The sequence below is a fragment of the Mauremys reevesii genome, unplaced genomic scaffold, assembly GCF_016161935.1.
Source record: "Mauremys reevesii isolate NIE-2019 unplaced genomic scaffold, ASM1616193v1 Contig24, whole genome shotgun sequence".
NCBI classification, from domain to species: domain Eukaryota; kingdom Metazoa; phylum Chordata; order Testudines; family Geoemydidae; genus Mauremys; species Mauremys reevesii.
The window spans coordinates 406,304-425,462 of record NW_024100834.1 but is presented as its reverse complement, the minus strand read 5'-3'; the positions used below and the strand labels follow the sequence as shown (position 1 = coordinate 425,462).

Genomic DNA, 19,159 nt, shown 5'->3' with positions numbered 1-19,159 from the left:
CCATTGAATGTTGAAGCATGGAGAGAAGAAATCAAACTGTGTTGAAAGAGTTCATCATCTTGGGATTTTCCAGCCTCCAGGAGATGTGGCTATCACTCTTCAGTGGGTTTTTGTTCACTTACCTCTTCACCCTATTTGGGAACACCTGCATCATCATCCTTGCGCTGGTGGACCAGAGACTCCACACTCCCATGTATTTCTTCCTTGGGAACCTGTCCTTTCTGGACATCTGTTATACCACCACGACCATCCCCCAGATGCTGGTTCATCTCCTCTCAGAGAAGAGCAACATCTCCTACACAGGCTGTGTGCTGCAACTTTACTTCTTCTTCTCCTTCGTGGGCACCGAGTGCCTCCTGCTGGCAGTGATGGCCTTTGACCGCTATGTTGCCATCTGTAACCCGCTGCGTTACACACTGATCGTCAACAAAAGCATTTGCCTCCAGCTGGCAGCTGCCTCCTGGGTAAGTGGCTTCCTTAACTCTGCAATACACACAGTCTTCACCTTCTGGTTACCCTTCTGTGGAGACAACCGTATTGATTACTTCTACTGTGATATCCCGCCGTTGCTGGAGCTGTCATGTGGGGACACCTCTCTCAACAAACTTCTGTTGTTCTGCATTGGCCTTTTCATAGCTTGGACCCCCTTTGCCTGCATTCTTCTATCATACACTTACATTATCTCAACCATACTGAAGATGCCTTCTTCCAAGGGGAAGAGGAAGGCATACTCCACCTGTTCATCCCACCTGACTGTGGTCCTTCTGGATTATGGCAGCTCTATCTTCTCCTACCTGAGACCCAGTTCAAGTTACTCACCAAGTAGCGCCAGACTGATCTCCGTATTATATAGCATCTTAACACCAATGTTAAACCCCATCATTTATACAATGCGGAACAAGGATGTGAAAGAAGCTTTGAAATACGTGATACATAGGATGTGAATGAATATTATTCGCCTTTTTATTTCCTGTTGCTGCCTTCAGTTTCTTCATCTTCTTCTTCTGCAGCACCATCATCATCCAAATATTTACAAATAACTGATAGTATAAACCCACAAAGAGCATTGATTCAATTCTTATTCATTTGGGAACATGATGCTGTATCTGGGTTTTTAATTTTTGTGTTCATTTCTTACTCTCTCTTTTCTGTACACGAGCATGGCAAATTCTAAGGAATGTTGAGTGCATTGCACGGAAGACACAAAGACATTACAGCTACATTTTTATTGGTAAATGTCAGTAAACGTGGATTTCACTGTACACACAAACAGGTCTGACTGCAGGAGCTGTGGCCACCAGCAATGAATGCAGTGACCATATTTCTCAAGACAAAGTATCATTTAATGTTAACAGTAGGAACAAAGATGGGAATGGACCCAGGGGGCTGAAGCAGAGCTGGGGGCTTCTCACCGCTCCGCTTCTGGTGGGCGGGGCTCTGGGGCTCGGGGCTTTAGCTATGGGGACAACGCTGGGGCCAAAACCAGCGCTCCCCTCATAGTTAAAGTCCCTAGCACCGGCGCCACCTGCGGGCTGAAGACCCAAGCCCCAGCACTCCCCTCAAATCTAAAGCCCTGAACGCTCCCTCCCTCCCTCCCTGGAGCCCTGACCTCTCTCACCCTGAGGCTGTTGCCCTACTCCTCCCCTCCCCTCTAAAGCCCTGAGGCAGTAAAGTATTTGCTTGCTTGTGTGTGTGTCTCTGTGTGTGTGTGTGCATGTGTGTGTATGTGTGTGTGTATGTGTTGCTGCTGCCTGATTACTTCTGGTTCCACATGGTAAGTCCAAAACTCTGGTGTTTGTATCTTTGGAAACAAATATTTACAGTAAACCCTCAGTTAGAATTTCAGATAGACTAATAATTCTGCCTCCACCTAGCTTGTTGCCAGGGCCAGCTCCAGGGTTTTTACCACCCCAAGCAGCCAAAAAAAAACACCAAAAAGCCGTGATCACGATCGGTGGCACTTCGGCGGCAGCTCCACCGCACCACTTTCTTCTTCGGCGGCAGGTCCCTCCAAGAGGGACCGAGGGACCCGGCACCGAATTGCCGCCGAAGAGCCCGACATGCCGCCCCTTCCCCTTGGCCACCCCAAGCACCTGCTTGCTGAGCTGGTGCCTGGAGCCGGCCCTGCTTGTTGCAATGCATAGTAATAAAAAGAATCATATATTGACAGGCAATTCACGTCAGTTTGTTCATGTGGGCGTACATTTTAAGCTGCTTATGAATTCATTTTAGGAATACACATGAATGCTCAGCGAGGTACAGAGGTTTTAAATGTGGTATTTGTTACCTGTAGGTGGGGACACAGGTAGACAAGCACTCTACATCAGAATATACACAGATAATTATCATACAGATATGTACAGTATACACAGCTATTTAGTGCAATATTGTAATACTCAGACCCTCAAGTAGTTTGAAGAGTATTTAACATAGTCATTATTTCATATATCTAATATACAGTATATTTGGTGCATACTTGATGTAGGACTGAATGAAATTCTCTGGCCTGTTGTAGGCAGGGGTTAGACTAGATGACCATAATGGTTTCCCATGGCTTTAAAATCAAGGAATCTATGATATACATCCTGAGGCTAAAATCAGATCTGCTAGCATAGACATCTGCACCTGCACAGAACATGATGGAAATTAAGATCTACCTCACAGAGCCATTGTGTGGCACACATAATTTAGGCTTGTAAAGTTCTATCAGAATATTAGATAGAAAGTCATTCACAAGTCCTGAGACTTGGGTCAGAGGGAGGTCTGGGGAAATGCTTTCAAGAGATAGCCAAAAAATGTTGCACCAGAGTGACAGAGCAGGAAAAGAGAAAGCCTAATGGATTTCACCATAGAACTGGTGGGAATTTTTACACTATTGGAATATTGATTAAAATTGTGAGGTTTACACCACACACAAAGCGGAGATGTTCTGAAACGCTTCTCATTTTCAACCACATATGTATATTTTTTCCTCTAACATTTCAAATTGTGAAGATATATTTTGGAGACAGCATTTTGACTATATACTCTCATTTCTTTTTCAATCAACTTTCAATCTGGTCAAAAGATTTTGAATTTCATAAGTTTGGTAAACAAAAATCCTTAACATTTAGATTAGAAAAGTAGATATTTTTAAACATAATTTTTCCTACTTGTTTTCCTACAGAACAGGTCATTTCCTCCCTGCAAATAGCAACAGGTCAATGAATAAATAAGAGCTGGGGGTGGGGGGAATCAATAAAATGCTAGTGGATTTCTCCCATTCTTCCCATTCTGACTAACTCTACGTTTCTTTCTCTAATTTCTCCAGCTATGTGAAAAGATGCTTTTCTCTACCATTTTCCTAAAGGTTTCCTTCACCTCTTTGTTCCTCAGTGTGTATATTACCGGGTTCAACATTGGCGTCATGATTGTGTACATGAGGGAAATCATTTGGCCACTCTCCAGGCTGTAGCTGGACTTGGGCCTCAGATAGGTAATAAGGGCAGGTCCATAGAATAAAGTGACCACCATGAGGTGGGAGGAGCAGGTGGAGAGGACTTTCCGCCTTCCCTCTGCCAATGGCAGCTTCAGGATGGTGGCAATAAGGCAGATGTGGGACAGCATTATCAACAGGAAAGGGCTCATGATGAACAGCCCTGACATGGCCAAGAAAATGATCTTGATCTTGGAGGTGTCCGTGCATGCCATCTTCACCACTGATGGGATGTCACAGAAGACGTGGTGGATGCAGTTGGAGCTACAGAAGGACAGGTTGAAGATCCATGTGGTCTGAACCATTTCCACCAAGACACTGATGACACACAAGGTTGCTGCTAGCTGAGCCCCAGCCCACTCACAATTGTTTGGTGCCTACATTGGGGCTGGAGGGAGGCACCCATCTCTGTGATCCACAGCAGAGAACCCTTCTCCTGGTGTCAAGCAGATTAGGCCTTGGTGCCTAAATACCTTAAAAAATCTGGCCCATAGGCAACTAACAGGGCCGGCTCTGGCTTTTTTGCCGCCCCAAGCAAAAAAACACCTGTGGGCCGGCTGGAGCAGCGAAGTGCAGGGGACAAACAAACCTGCGGGCCGGCCGGAGCAGCGAAGGGAGGAACAAACAAACCTGTGGGCCGGCCGGAGCAGCGAAGTGGGGGGGACAAACAAACCTGCAGGGTGGAAGGAGCGCGGGTGCAGGGGGACTCCCAGCCCTGCAGATGTGCCCCGGGCAGCGGGAGAGGGGAGAGAAGGGGGACAGCCAGGGTTTCCTTCAATGGGGCGCTCGCCACGCTGCCTGCCAGGAGGGCTCCGCGCCGCTGCAGTCGGCGGGCAGGGAAGGACGCGGGCTGCCCTGCCGTGCTTGCTACAGACCTGGCACCGCTCCCAGCAGGGCGCTCCCCTCCTCTGCACTGCTGCCCCCTACAGGGCGGCCGGAGCAGAGAACCAAAAAGAAAAAAGAAAAAAACCTGCGCGGGCGGCCGAAGCAGCGAATGCCGCCCCTTGGAATCTGCCGTCTCAAGCACAAGCTTGCTCGGCTGGCGCCTGGAGCCGGCCCTGGCAACTAAACCTGGGGGTTCGGAACTTTTGTGGACATGGGCCTATGGAAATATGGGGCTAGATCTCCATCTGGTGGATGTTAGCTTATTTCCATTGAAGTTGAACTGTGCAACAAAAATGTCAGATGAAATTCAATGATGATAAATGTAAAGTAATGCACATTGGAAACCCCCAGGTTTACTTGCCTACGGGCCAGATTTTTTAAGGTATTTAGGCACCTGAAAAAAGTTTCATCTGTATGAAGTGCTGCCTGATAGAGCTGATGGAAGAAAAGATCAGAAGATTGGAGATGCAGGTGGAAACTCTGGTTGAGTTTAAAAGGGGGTTCGAGTGGATGATGGAGCAAAAACCTGCAGAGTCTGAAGGGAAAAGCTCAGACATGCAGATGGAAGCAGGACCAAAGAACTCTGAGAGGAGACTGCTGGGTGAGGAAAGTGGACAGTGGAAGCATGTGACTAAGAGAACCAGGCAGAGGAAAAGACGGGCTAGTGAAGGAGAAATAGAGCTCAGGAACAGGTTTGCAAGGTTGGAAAATGAAGAAGGAGACAGCAGGTGGTCGCTGAAGGTGAGAGGCCAAGGAAGAAGAGAAAAGCAGCTAGTCCTATAGGAAGAGGGGAAGAGTCAATGGAGATAACAGCACCAACTATGAGCCCCAGGAGGATATGGGATGGGTTGAGAAGGACTGCAAAGGCGAATAGGAATCGAGAGGACTTTCAGCCAGAGGGAACAGGGGATAGACTGGAGAATCGCACCATCACCAGGAAAAGGCAGGTCTACGTGATTGGAGACTCCTTACTGAGAAAAATAGACAGGCCTGTAACCAGAGCTGATCCAGAGAACAGAAGGGTGTGCTGTTTGATGGGTGCTAAGATATGGGAGGTGGACCTGAGGCTGAAGAGGATCCTAATGGGAGTGGGAAAGAATCCGCAGATTGTCCTTCATGTGGCAATTAATGATACGGCTAGATTCTCGCTGGAACATATCAAGGGAAACTATGCCAGGCTGGGGAAAACACTTAAGGAAATCAAGGCTCAGGTGATCTTCAGTGGGATTCTGCCCGTTCCTAGAGAGGGGTAACAAAGGTGTGACAAGATTATGATGATCAACAGATGGCTCAGGCACTGGTGCTATAAGGAGGGCTTTGGGATGTATGGCCACTGGGAGGCATTCATGGACAGAGGACTGTTCTCTCAGGATGGACTTCACCTGAGTAGGGAGGGAAATAGACTTTTAGGATGGAGGCTGGCACAACTGATTAAGAGAGTTATAAACCAGGGCCACCCAGAGAATTCCGGGGGTCCGGGGTCTTCGGCGGCGGGGGGCCCCCGCTCAGGGGCGGCTCTAGACCCCAGCGCGCCAAGCAGGCGCGTGGGGCGGCCCTTTCCCTGGGGGCGGCATTTGGCTCCGGTTGAGCTCCCGCAGGTTGACCGGAGCCCGGGACGAGCGGACGTGCCGCAGGCATGACTGCGGCGGGTGCCGTGGTCCCGCGGCTCCGGTTGACCTGCCGCAGTCGGGACGAGCGCCCCCTCCGCAGTCATGGCTGCGGCAGGTCCACTCGTCCCGGGCTCCGGTGGACCTGCCGCAGGCATGCCTGCGGGAGCTCAACCGGAGCTGCGGGAAGACGGGAAACACTCCAGGGGCCCCGGAAAACACTCATGGGGGCCCCTGCGGGACGTGGGGCCTGGGGCAAATTGCCCCTCTTGCCCCCCCCCTCTGGGCGGCCCTGCTTTAAACTAGGAATTGGGGGGAGATGGTTGGGAGATGTCCAGGTAATCTCCATGCCAGATATTAACATTGAGAGGAAAGAAAATGAAGTAAGAAAGGATACAGCCATGGGTAGGAGAATGGACATACGGAGGAAGGGTAGTGTAGATACCATTCTAATAGGCAATACTGGGGGCAGAATGTCTGGGCCTAATCGGGTAAAGAATGTGAGCGAAGCCAAACAGCAAGAATTAAGATGTTTGTGCAAGGAGCCTAGGTAACAAAATGGAGGAACTAGAGTTACTGGTGCAGGAAGTAAAACCAGATATTATAGGGATAACAGAAACATGATGGAATAGTAGTCATGACTGGAGTACAGGTATTGAAGCGTATGTGCTGTTTTGGAAAGACAGAAATAAAGGCAAAGGTGGTGGAGCAGCATTGTATATCAATGATGAGGTAGACTGTAAAGAAATAAGAAGGGATGGAATGGATAAGACAGAGTCTGTCTGGGCAAAAATCACATTGGGGAAGAAAGCTATTAGAGTCGCCCCTGGGATAGTGCTTGGTGTGTGCTATAGACCGCCGGGATCTGATTTGGATATGGAAAGAGACCTTTTTAATGTTTTTAATGAAATAAATACTAATGGGAATTGTGTGATCATGGGAGACTTTAACTTCCCAGGTATAGACTGGAGGACAAGTGCTAGTAATAATATTACCACATCCGAGGTAGAAGCCAAAGTCAAACAGCTTAATGGGACTAAATCAGGGGGCCCAGATAATCTTCATCCAAGAATATTAAAGGAACTGGCACATGAAATTGCAAGCCCATTAGCATGAATTTTTAATGAATCTGTAAACTCAGGGGTTGTACCATATGACTGGAGAATTGCTAACATAATTCCTATCCTTAAGAAAGGGAAAAACGGTGATCTGGGCAACTACAGGCCTGTTAGTTTGATACCTGTAGTATGCAAGTTCTTGGGAAAAAAATTGAAGGAGAAAGTAGTTAAGGACATTGAGGTCAATTGCTGGCCCCCGTGTCCCTCCCTGGACTCTGGTGCTCCGTTATCTGGGGTGCTGCCCCATAGCAGTACACCCCTCAGTCTCAGGGTCTCCCCTCCCTGGGAAACCACCACCCCCTATACCCACCTTGCTCAGTGTAAGGCTACTGCCAGTCACCAACTAGCCTCCGTTCCCTGGGGCAGACTGCAGTGTATGCCACTCATCACTGGCAAGGGGGGGTTGACCTGCTGCCTTCTTCTACTACCCAGTACCAGTATGGGCCTGGAAGCAGGCCCTGGAGCCTGGAGAGTTGCCAGCCTGGAGCTCCCCTGCTCCTCTGGCTTTTCCCCAGCCCTGCCTCACTCCCAGGTACCTCTCAATCTTCCAGCAGCCGGGCCTGTCTCCATCCACAGCTAGAGGAGATACTACTGCCTCTGGCTGCCCTGGCCGTCTCATAAGGCTCGGTCAGTCTGTTTGGGGCATGGCTCCAGCTGCAGCCACTTCACCCAATTAGCCGGGGCTTTGCTCCCTTCCCCAGCCCCAGCCCTCTGCAGGGCTCTTCCAACCACTTCAGGGCTGGAGCAGGTGCTCACCCCGCTACAGATGGGGATCAATATGAAAATTGAAAGGTGGATAAGGAACTGGTTAAAGGGGAGACTACAACGGGTCGTGCTGAAAGGCAAACTGTCAGGCTGGAGGGAGGTTACTAGTGGAGTTCCTCAGGGATCGTTTTTGGGACCAGTCTTATTTAATCTCTTTATTACTGACCTTGGTACAAAAAGTGGGAATGTGCTAATAAAGTTTGCGGATGACACAAAGCTGGGAGGTATTGCCAATACAGAGAAGGACCAGGACATCATATAGGAAGATCTGGATGACCTTGTAAACTGCAGTAATAGTAATAGGATAAAATTTAATAGTGAAAATTGCAAGGTCATGCATTTAGGGATTAATAACAAGAATTTTAGTTATAAATTGGGAAAACATCAGTTGGAAGTAACAAAGGAGGAGAAGGACCTCGGAGTATTGGTTGATCACAGGATGACTATGAGCCACCAGTGTGATATGGCCATGAAAAAAGCTAATACGGTCTTGGGATGCATCAGGTGAGGTATTTCCAGGAGAGATAAGGAGATGTTAGTACCATTATGCAAGACACTGGTGAGACCTCATCTGGAATACTGTGTGCAGTTCTGGTCTCCCATGTTTAAGAAGGATGAATTTAAACTGGAACAGGTACAGAGAATGGCTACTAGGATGATCCGAGGAATGGAAAACCTGTCTTATGAAAGGAGACTGAAAGAGCTTGGCTTGTTTAGCCTAACCAAAAGAAGGCTGAGGGGAGATATGATTGCTCTCTATAAATATACCAGAGGGATAAATATCAGTGAGGGAGAGGAATTATTTAAGCTTAGTACCAATGTGGACACAAGAACAAATGGATATAAACTGGCCATCAGGAAGTTTAGACTTGAAATTAGACAAAGGTTTCTAACCATCAGAGGAGAGAAGTTCTGGAACAGCCTTCCAAGGGGATCAGTGGGGGCAAAAGACATATCTGGCTTCAAGACTAAGCTTGATAAGTTTATGGAGGGGATGGTATGATGGGATAGCCTAATTTTGGAAATTAATTGGTCTTTGACTATTAGCAGTAAATATGCCCAATGGCCTGTGATGGGTGTTAGATGGGGTGGGATCTGAGTTACTGCAGAGATTTCTTTCCTGGTTGTCTGGCTGGTGAGTCTTGCCCACATGCTCAGGGTTTAGCTGATCAGCATATTTGTGGTTGGGAAGGAATTTTCCTCCAGGGCAGATTGGCAGAGGCCCTGGGATTTTTTCGCCATCCTCTGCAGTGTGGGGCACGGGTCACTTGCTGGAAGAGTCTCTGCACCTTGAAGTCTTTAAACCATGATTTGAGGACTTCAATAGCTCAGACATAGGTTTGATACAGTATTGGGTGGGTGAGATTCTGTGGCTGCATTGTGCAAGAGGTCAGACTAGATCATCATAATGGTCCCTTTTGACCTTATAGTGTATGATTCTATGATTCTATGAATATGGAGCCACCTTCACACCAGACTGCATGTCACCTTCTTTCTATTTGAATAATCTTTGTTTGAGGGGTAATCCTTAGAAGAATCCACTTCAAAGGGTGACTGGGCTGTAAAAATAAAAAAACAAAAAAAATCCCCAGAACATCTCTCCCTGTCTCTCTATCTCTCTCTTTTTTTTACCTAAGAAGATAAAGAAACCAGCATTTCGACTTCAAGGGAGATTCTGACCTGTGAATTTGGTCAGCCAGGCTGCTGGGAACTGGTGGAAAGGATTTTACCTTGAACCAAGTGTAGCTTGTTAAGTTTAAGCTCCTAGAAAGTGTTTTATCTTTATTTCTCTTGTAACCATTATATCTTTTATGTTAATTAATTTATTTTCTCCTTTTATCCAAACAATTGAAGTGCTGTGTTTAAACTGAGCTGTTTGGTAATTCCCGTTGTAGAAGTAGACTGCTGAATATTGACCGTTCACAGAGGCAATGGATCTTTAATACCTGAACTTTCCAGGAGAGGGCTGAACAATGCAGAACACACTTATGGGAAAATTCAGGACTGAGAGTATGTTGGGGTCAACCTGCAAGTAGTAATCCAGGTTGGCGGAGGTCAGAGTGTGAATGGAGTGTGGCTCAGAGACTGCAGGCGTCAGAGTTGCTGGACCAGGACTGCAGTTTCACCAGACACTAAAGGTGCTGTTAGGCTGTTTGTGAGCACCCCAGGTGGGAGCTACAACAGCACAGGATTGTGAGGCACCCAGTGTAGCTAGGCAGAGGGTGACACAACCCTTCATGGATCTGGATTGCACCTTGGAATGTGAAACCCAGGTCTAACTCCATGTGAAATGGCTGGTGGAGCGCCTTCATAAACTTGAGCATAGTGGTTGGGAGACTCATGTGAGAGACACGAGTTCAAAATCTCTATCTGTCTGAGGGGGAGAAGGGATTTAAATGGGGATTTCTCAGGTGACTGCCCTAACCACTGGACTTTGGGACCTGATTATCCACTGGACTTTGGGACCTGATTATCCACTGTTTGTGTGAGTTACACTTCTACAGTGTGGATCTGTTCCATCCTCCCTGCCTCAATCCTTCTCTAGTGGCTGGACCACATCGAGGTATATGAATCTGCTGCTGGTTTTTAGCTAATAGTGGAATATTTTTGCTCAGGCAATGGGGCCTCATGTTTTCAGATCCAGAGGTCTTTAGTCCAGTCCCTGCTGCCGATGATCCACAAATGATTATCCACAAATGGGATAATTTACATCAGTGACATGTAGTTCTTAAAATGGTGCCAGAATGGGAAGATTCTTCCTCTCATCCATTCCAGGCTTTCAGTTCCACTTTGTGCTCACTTTGAACAAATGCAAGTGACAACACAGGCAGCAAAGCAAGGGAGAATGGAGCTGAGAGTATCCACATTAGAATTTAGCTAGATGAGAGTTTCGCTTAAGGTATTTGGACACCCACTTTCTATTAATTGAGCATCCAAATCCCTCCAGGGTCCTTGTAAATCTCGGGCTCAATCCCTATTTCCCTTCTCTGGACAAGGAATAGTAATATGCTCTTCCTTTCACCCTTCCTTTCTCTCTCCAGGCTGGGATGTTTCAAAGAAGCCTAAGGGAGTTAAGCACTCAGCTCCCATTCAAAGTCAACAAGAGTTGGGCACCTAACTCAGACAGGTTTCCTTAAAAATCACATTAACTGGAGAGGGTGCAGAGAAGAGCCACAATAATGATTTGAGGGATGCAAAAAAATCTCTTTTGGAGAGAGACTTAAGGAGTTCAATCTGTTTAGTTTACTAAAATCAAGACCAAGAGGTTACTTGATTGCCATTTGCAAGCGCATTCATGGGGAGAAAATACTGAGTAACGAAGGTCTCTTTAATCTGATGGAGAAAAGGCATAACAAGAAACTGTGGCTGGAAATTAAAGCCAGACAAATTCAAATTAGAAATAAGGCACAAATTTTAAACAGGGAGGGTGATTAACCATCAGAACAAACTATCAAGGGAAGTGGATTCCCCATCTCTTGATGTTTTAGAAATACATATGGTTAGGTAACACATTTCTGAAAATGACAGGTTCACCAGGAAGAAATACATGGGGGTGTAAAGGGAGGGAATGAATTTTATGGATAGAAAGGCAGACAGGATGCCTTTTTGTATGCTTTTGAAACACAATTTTTCAGGTTCAATACAGGGTTAATCAGATGAAATCCTATGGTCTGTGTTACACAGGACAGATTTGATCTAATTATCACTACTGGACTCAACATTGATTAATTTATAAAGGACACTTTTGAAATCAAAGCATTAGACTGTAAATGTGTTAGGGCAGAGACTGCCTGTTACTATTTGTGTGTTTGTACTGTGGATAGAACAATGAAGCGCTGCTCTCAGCTGAAGCTTCTAGGTGCTATAATAATAATAATAATAATAATATTTGGTCCATTATTATTCTGTGGATTTGCATGTACAAGGTGCCTAATAGAAATGTTCTTAGCAGTGAGGAACATCAGGGTTTGATTTTACCTCGGCCAGGGACAGAAGTTTCTTCCTAATGTCTTCTTCAAGGCTCCCTTCACCTCTTTATTCCTCAGGGTATATATTACAGGGTTTAACAGTGGTGTCACGACTGTGTACATCAGGGAAATCATCTTATCGGTGTTTGGCGAATAGCTGGACCTGGGTTGCAAGTAGGTGAAAAGGGCTGTTCCAAAAAATAATGACACCACCATCAGATGTGCAGAGCAGGTGGAGAAGGCCTTGTGACAGCTCTCAGCTGAGGGCATCTTAAGGATGGTGGAGATGATACGGACGTAGGAGACCAGAATCAGCAGGAACGGCCCCATGATGAACAGCATGGACAACCCAAACAGCGCCATCTCATTCATGGAGGTGTCTGCACAGGCCAGCTTCACCACGGGCAGGATATCGCAAAAGAAGTGGTGAATTTGTTGAGGGCCACAGAAGGGCAAAGTGAAGATCCAAGTGGTTTGTGCTACTTCCACCAGAAAACCAGTGACCCAAGAGGCAGCAGCCAGGCAGACACAGACCCTGCTGCTCATGATCAGCGTGTATTGCAAGGGATGGCATATGGCAACATAGCGGTCATAAGCCATGGTCGCCAGGAGACAGCATTCTGTGAGGCCCAGGATGGTGAAGACATACATCTGGGCTGCACAACCCACGATGGAGATTCTTTTGTGCTCTACAAGGAGGTGCACCAACATTTGTGGGACCACACTGGTTGTGTAACACATTTCCAAGAAGGACAAATTCACCAGGAAGAAATACATGGGGGTGTGGAGGGAAGGACTGAGTTTTATCAGTAGAATAATGACTATGTTCCCCATGATGGTGAGGAGGTAGATCAATAGAAACACCAGAAACAGAAGAACCTGAAGCTCCTGGAGGTAGGAGAAAGCCACAAATGTGAATTCGGTGAGAACGGTTTGGCTTTCATTCAGTTCTTCTTTTTTATATGGCATCTGTAGGTAAATTATGGACAAGAGGAAGAAGAAAATGCATGAAAGTGAACAATAAGCACCAAAAATCAGATGAAAGTCGAGCACTGAATCGGTTTCTCATGCTCGCCTTTTCTGTTTAGTTGCTATGGCTGTAAAATGTTTAGCATGAACAAATGACAGATACAGAAGGAAATAACTCATCATTGCTTGATTCTCTGCTCTTTCAGTAACCCGTGCCATGTGACCACTGCACTCAATATGTATTCTACAGCAAGGGCCAGACTAGAATATCCCAGTCCCTGGACCATTCATACCAATTAGTTGCTCTTTCACATGCCTTCTGTGTGTACTGTATCTAAGATGGATGATGCCTGTGTATTTATTGGTTATATACAATGTGCAAAGTAGGTTGTTTGTTCTTGTAACTGAGAGAGAGGTAGTTGCTAATTATATTTCCTTACTTATAAAATCAATACATCCTACTACAGGTACGGGGTGTACTCGGGTTACGTGGATGTTGCTGTAACCCATGCAACTTCATCCTTCTCTAGTGGCTAGTTCACATAAAAGCTTTATGAGTCTGCTGCTGCTCCCACCTTAACACTACAGGCTTTGATTTTTCAAAGGAGCCTAAGAGAGTGAAACCACCAAATCCCACTGAATTTCCCAGCCTTAGCTTGAGCATTAGGGGCCTATGTTTGAGCTTTGCCCATGTAGTTCAGGAAGTAGATCATAAAAGCTAAGGCTTCCAAGGGAGGTTGTGTAATCCTTGTCATTGGAGGAAGCAGGCTAGACAAACACCAATCAGGGATGATCTAGATTTACTTGGTCCTGCCTCAATGCGGGAGGCTGGACTTGATTACCTCTCTCTTGCAAGCCTATATTTCTATGATTCAATGAAAATCATTGACAGAGGAACTGTCTTTTATCCTGGATCAGTGCAATGCCTAGGACAGAGCTCTCCTTTTGGTGGGAGATTCAAAGCGCTACCGTGATTCGAGCAAAGAGAAATTTCCAAAGGTACCATGGGAAGCTAGTCCTCCAACTCCCATCAATGTTCAAGGAGAGTTGGGCAACTAATTCATTTGTGTCTTTCAACATTTTCCCATATTGGGCCATTAGCTGGTGTAACTCAGCATTATTGCACTGAGGTCAATGGAACTATTGCAATTTACACCAGCTAAGGATCTTTTCCAATAGCTCAGGCCTGTAATTCCACCTGTATTGGTTCCTTTATGTTACTTCTGTTTCTTAACTGGAGTTCAGAGCAATTTTCTAGGTACTATATATTTCACCACTGTGTAACATATGTCGATACAGCCAGATTTCCAAAGGTAGGTTGGCCCCTAAAGATACAGATAGAGCCCTAGTGGGATTTCTAAAAATCCCAAGCAGATAAGATGCGTAACTGTCATTTGATTTCATTGGGAGTTAGGTGCCTAATCTGTTTAGGTGTTTTTGACAATCTCACTGGGCATCTATATGCATCTTTAGACCTTTTAAAATCTGGCCCACTATGTATAAATATTTCACTGCTATGAAAGAGATGAGTAAAAATAGACGTTAGACTTAATGGGTCAGATCCTCAGCTGGTTGGGTCAGATGTTCATTCATCTGCTGTAAATTGGTATAGTGAAGTTAGTGGCACTAGGCGTTTTTACACCGGTTTAGGATCTAGTCCCAAGGTCTGACTCTTATTCTGGGCAGCATTCCACTCTTAGTGACACTAGAGTAATTCCAGAGTAAATCCTGTTTCTTAAAACATTTAAGGCTAGAATCTGATCTCAGTGTAAGCTCATGGATTCAAAGAGTTTAATGTCAGAAGGGTCCTGGTCTGATTTCCTGTATATCATAGGCCATTAAATATCACCCAGTTACAACTCTACTGAATCTAAAAACTTGGGTTTGACTAAAGCATGGCTTCCATAAAGGAACCTGAAGAAATCAAGAAGTGGAGAATCCACCTCTTCCCTGGGTAGATTGTTCCAGTGGTTAAGAAACTGCTCTCAAAATTGTACCTAATTTCTAATTGTAATTTGTCTACATTTGGTTTATAGCCATCGGTTCTTGTTGTACCTTTCCTTGGTAGATTAATGAGGCTTTAGTACCCTGTATTCCCCCCGCCCATAAAAGCGCATACCATATCAATTCACTGCTCAACCATCTTTTCAATAAGCTAATTAGATCAAGCACTTTAAGTCTCTCATTGTCAGTCAGGCATGTTCTCCAGCCCTCACACATTTTTGTGGCTCCTTTCTGTTCCCTTTCCACTTTTTCAGCAGCCTTTTAAAAATGTGGACATGAGAACTGGATGCAGTATTCCAGTATCGGTCTTTCCAATGCCATACACAGAGGTAAAATCACCTTCCTGCTCCTACTCCCCGGCTTGTACTTCCAAAGATTGCATTAGCCCTTTTTGCCACAACATCACACTGGGAGCTCATGTTGAGTGGCTTGTCCACTATGACCCTGAATACTTTTCGGAGGTCATAATTTCCAGGATACAGTCCTTCATTCTGTAGGTATGACCTCCTAAATCTGGAGTAAATCTTTTGGGCCAGATCCTCATCTAGTTTAAGTCAACTTAACTCCATTGACATAAATAAAGCTATGTTGATTTACGTCGGATCTGATGTACTGACTTTAATGGAACTACTCCGGGATTACTTCAGTGCAATTAAAAGAAGAATAGGGCCAATGATTCTTCATTACTTTCTGCCGTGCAGTGTCATGTACATCTTTGCAAAGAGATCATAAAATGCTTCCTGTGGCTGAAATGAGGGTAGAATTCTCACTTGGTGTTGTTTTCCACCCACTTTGCACAGATGTCAATGAGCACATGAGATGCAAGGAAAGGAGGAACAGGTCAGCAGAGCAAATTCCAGTGAACCTGCTGTGTGTGGAAGGTAGAAATGCTTAACCTACCTTCAAGTAGGAACAAGGAAGCCTCCCTCCTCTCTTTTCAAAGGACTACTGTGTTGACAGAATGCTGAGTATATCTATGCTCTTGAGTAAGCTTTGGGACTAGCTCCCTAAAGAATCATAGATTCTTCATCTGAAAACTGGGTAGAGACAAGAAAATAAGCAGTGAACCAGATCCCAAGCTGGTGTAAAACAGCAAAACTCCATTGATGTTAATAAACCAGATTCTAAACTGGTGTAAATCAGTGAAACCAGATCCCATAAGCTGTAGCTCCATTGGAGTAAATGGTGCCAGAACCCCAACTGGGGTACATTGGTGTCACATCATTAGTATCAATGGGCCAGCTTCCTAGCTAGTTAAAATTAGTGGTAGCCTCAATGAAATCTCTGACATTCACCAGCTATGAAGCACTGTTAGACATTGATTCTGTAACCTTTCCGCCTAGGGGTAATCTTTAATCATGTTACTAGTGTGACATCTGTATGGCTGTCATGGTCAAAGGGGCCTAAGGGAATTAGGCACCAAGGGATAGCACCACAAAAGGAATTAGGCACCTCACTACCATGAGAGGTGCCTAAATCCCATAAGCAAGCCCCACTGGGATTCACAAATCCCCCACTCAGCTACCCTTGAAATCTGTAGGATCCTAAAATCACTTAGGCCTGGTCTACACTAGGACTTTAATTTGAATTTAGCAGCGTTAATTCGAATTAACCGTGCACCCGTCCACACCAGGAAGCCATTTAATTCGACCTAGAGGGCTCTTTAGTTCGAATTCGGTACTCCACCCCGACGAGGGGAGTAGCGCTAAATTCGACATGGCTATGTCGAATTAGGCTAGGTGTGGATGCAAATTGAACTTACTAGCTCCGGGAGCTATCCCACACTGCACCACTCTGTTGACGCTCTGGACAGCAGTCCAAGCTTGGATTCTCTGACCAGCCACACAGGAAACGACCCGGGAAAATTTGAATTCCTTTTCCTGTCTGGCCATTTTGAATCTCAATTCCTGGTTGGACATCGGGGCGAGCTCAGCAGCACCTGCAACGATGCAGAGCTCTCCAGCAGAGGAGTCCATGCAATCCCAGAGTAGAAAGAGGTCCCCAGCATGGACAGACCGGGAAGTCCTGGATCTGATCACTGTGTGGGGCGATGAGTCTGTGCTTTCGGAGCTGCGCTCCAACAAACAGAATGCAAAGACCTACGAGAAGGTCTCCAAAGCCATGGCACTCAGAGGATACAGCCAGGATACAACGCAGTGCCGCGTGAAAATCAAGGACCTCAGACAAGGCTACCAAAAAGTCAGAGCGGCATATGGACGCTCCGGAGCCCAGCCCCAGACATGCCGCTTCTACGAGGCACTGCATGCCATTCTGGGTGGGTCTGCCGCCACTGCCCCACCAGTGACAGTGGACTCTGAGGATGGCATACTGTCGACGGGCAGTTCCTTGGCGTTGTTCGCCGATGGGGAAGATGAGGAAGGGTTTGTGGAGGACGGCGCAGGTGACAGCGCTTACAATACCGCTTTCCCTGACAGCCAGGATCTCTTCATCACCCTCACAGAGATCCCCTACCAACCGTCCCCGGCCGTTAACATGGACTCAGAATCAGGAGAAGGATCAGTCGGTAAGTGTTATAAACATGGAAACATTTCTTTATTAAACAACAGGAATATATACTATATAAAAACTAGCTAAAAAGTTGTCCATATAAAACTATATAAAAAGAAGGTCCACACATATAGGGATTGAACAGAAATCCTCTTGGGACAGTTCCACGAAGCTATCGTACAGGTACTCGAAAAGCCTCCGCAGGAGGTTCCTGGGGAGAGGTACCTTATGTGGTGCTCCATTGAAGCACACTCTTCCGCGCCAGGCCATCCTCAAGTAGAAAGGAATCATTGCCTCGACCAGCATGGCTGCATACGGTCCTGGTCTGTGCAGGGAGTCTCTCAGCATCCTCTCTCTCTCTGCCCGAGTGACCCGCCTCAGGGTAATGTCGTTCGGCGACTGCTGCATCTAAGTAGGGCAATTAGTGTACTGTTACTACTGTGAATGCTTGAGTTTTACTTTGCATAGCAAAGACCTTCGTTTAACAGCCACGTGCTGGAGGCCGCACAGGAAAAGCATACAGTGATCTTTCCCGGGCACAGCCACGAGGGGCTGGAACGGGGTCAGACTTTATGCTTACCTGATTGCCTTCTGCGGGAGGGCACAGCTATCCATTAACTGTTAAGCAGCCTATAGTCTAGGGCTTACCAGGCCTGGTAGATAAACGGATTCAGCTGTACCGCCCCGCTTGTCCGATCTCCGGTGCAAGACCGCAGCCACTGAAAGCGTATTCCGAAATCTCGAACTTGTCCTGAGAGCTCGTGAGACTAGGTGCCCTGTATGGTCTTGTTCACAGAAACTGAGTAGACTGTGTTCAGTGTTCGCAAACATGTATCTTTTCAAGGAAATCACTTCCTTTTTCCCATCACACAGCTGCGGCTCTTTCACGAACTGCCCCGCCATCCCCCTCACAGAGGCTGGCGCAGATTAGGCGGCGAAAGAAAAAGACTAGGGACGACATGTTCTCGGAACTGATGGCCTGCTCCAGAGCCGAGGCGGCCGAGCAGAGACAGTGGAGGGAGACCCTATGTCAGCACCAGCGCTCACACATTGAACGGGAGAACAGGTGGCGGCAGGAAGACCAGCAGGCGACTCAAACCCTGCTTGGGCTAATGAGGGAGCAAACAGACATGCTCCGGCGCCTTGTGGATGTTCTGCAGGACCGCAGGCAGGAGCAGAGAGCCCCCCTGCACTGTATCTGCAACCGCAATCCCCCGCCACAAAGTCCTGTCCCCCCCTCACCCAAAATCACAAGAAGGAGGGGCGCTAGGGGCCGTGCAAACTGTCACTGCACCCCAGCAGAGCGCTCATGTACCACACAGCTCTGATGCCATAAATTTTGAGAAGTGCTTCCCTTCCTGGATCACCCAGTCCCAAATCCAAGTTTCATCCCCCCACTGTGTAGTTGAGTATTAAAAGTAGTTTGTTGTTATTCACTGTTTCCGTCCCGTTTTTCTTGTCATAAGACTTTGTGTGAAGGGGGGGGGAGGGTTTTTTTAATTGCATAGGAAAAAAACGGGTATTACCAGGGTACAGACTTGGGGGCAGGATCAACAGCAGGACACACACAGACCGCAGTCACTAGGCACCAGGGTCAGTCTGGGAGGTGTATGCTGCCCCGGGTCAGTCTGTGAGGTGTATGCCGCCCCAGGGTCCTAGCGCCTGCCATCCACAAATGGCAAGGCAGGCTGGCCTTACCATGCCCTTCCTCCCTAGCCATGACCCTCTCCGATGCCCTGAGTCCCAGCAAGAGCCCTCATTTACGGACACATACTCACCCTTCCAACACACCCCTCACCCCTTCCTACGCCCAAACCCCCAGCCCAGAGCCTGCATCCAAACTCCGTCCCAAAGACGGCA

The 19,159-nt window shown here is 46.8% G+C and overlaps 1 protein-coding gene and 1 pseudogene across 1 annotated transcript; one reads left to right on the top strand and one right to left on the bottom strand.

Annotated features, from left to right (window-relative positions):
• The first annotated feature begins 17 nt into the window (after window positions 1-17).
• Window positions 18-944, top strand: LOC120393591 (olfactory receptor 5V1-like). Its single transcript, XM_039518221.1, has one exon. The coding sequence runs from the start codon at window positions 18-20 to the stop codon at window positions 942-944; it is 927 nt and encodes a 308-aa protein (XP_039374155.1).
• A 2,290-nt stretch (window positions 945-3,234) lies between these two features.
• Window positions 3,235-19,019, bottom strand: LOC120393576 (annotated as a pseudogene).
• Between the last annotated feature and the right edge of the window lie 140 nt (window positions 19,020-19,159).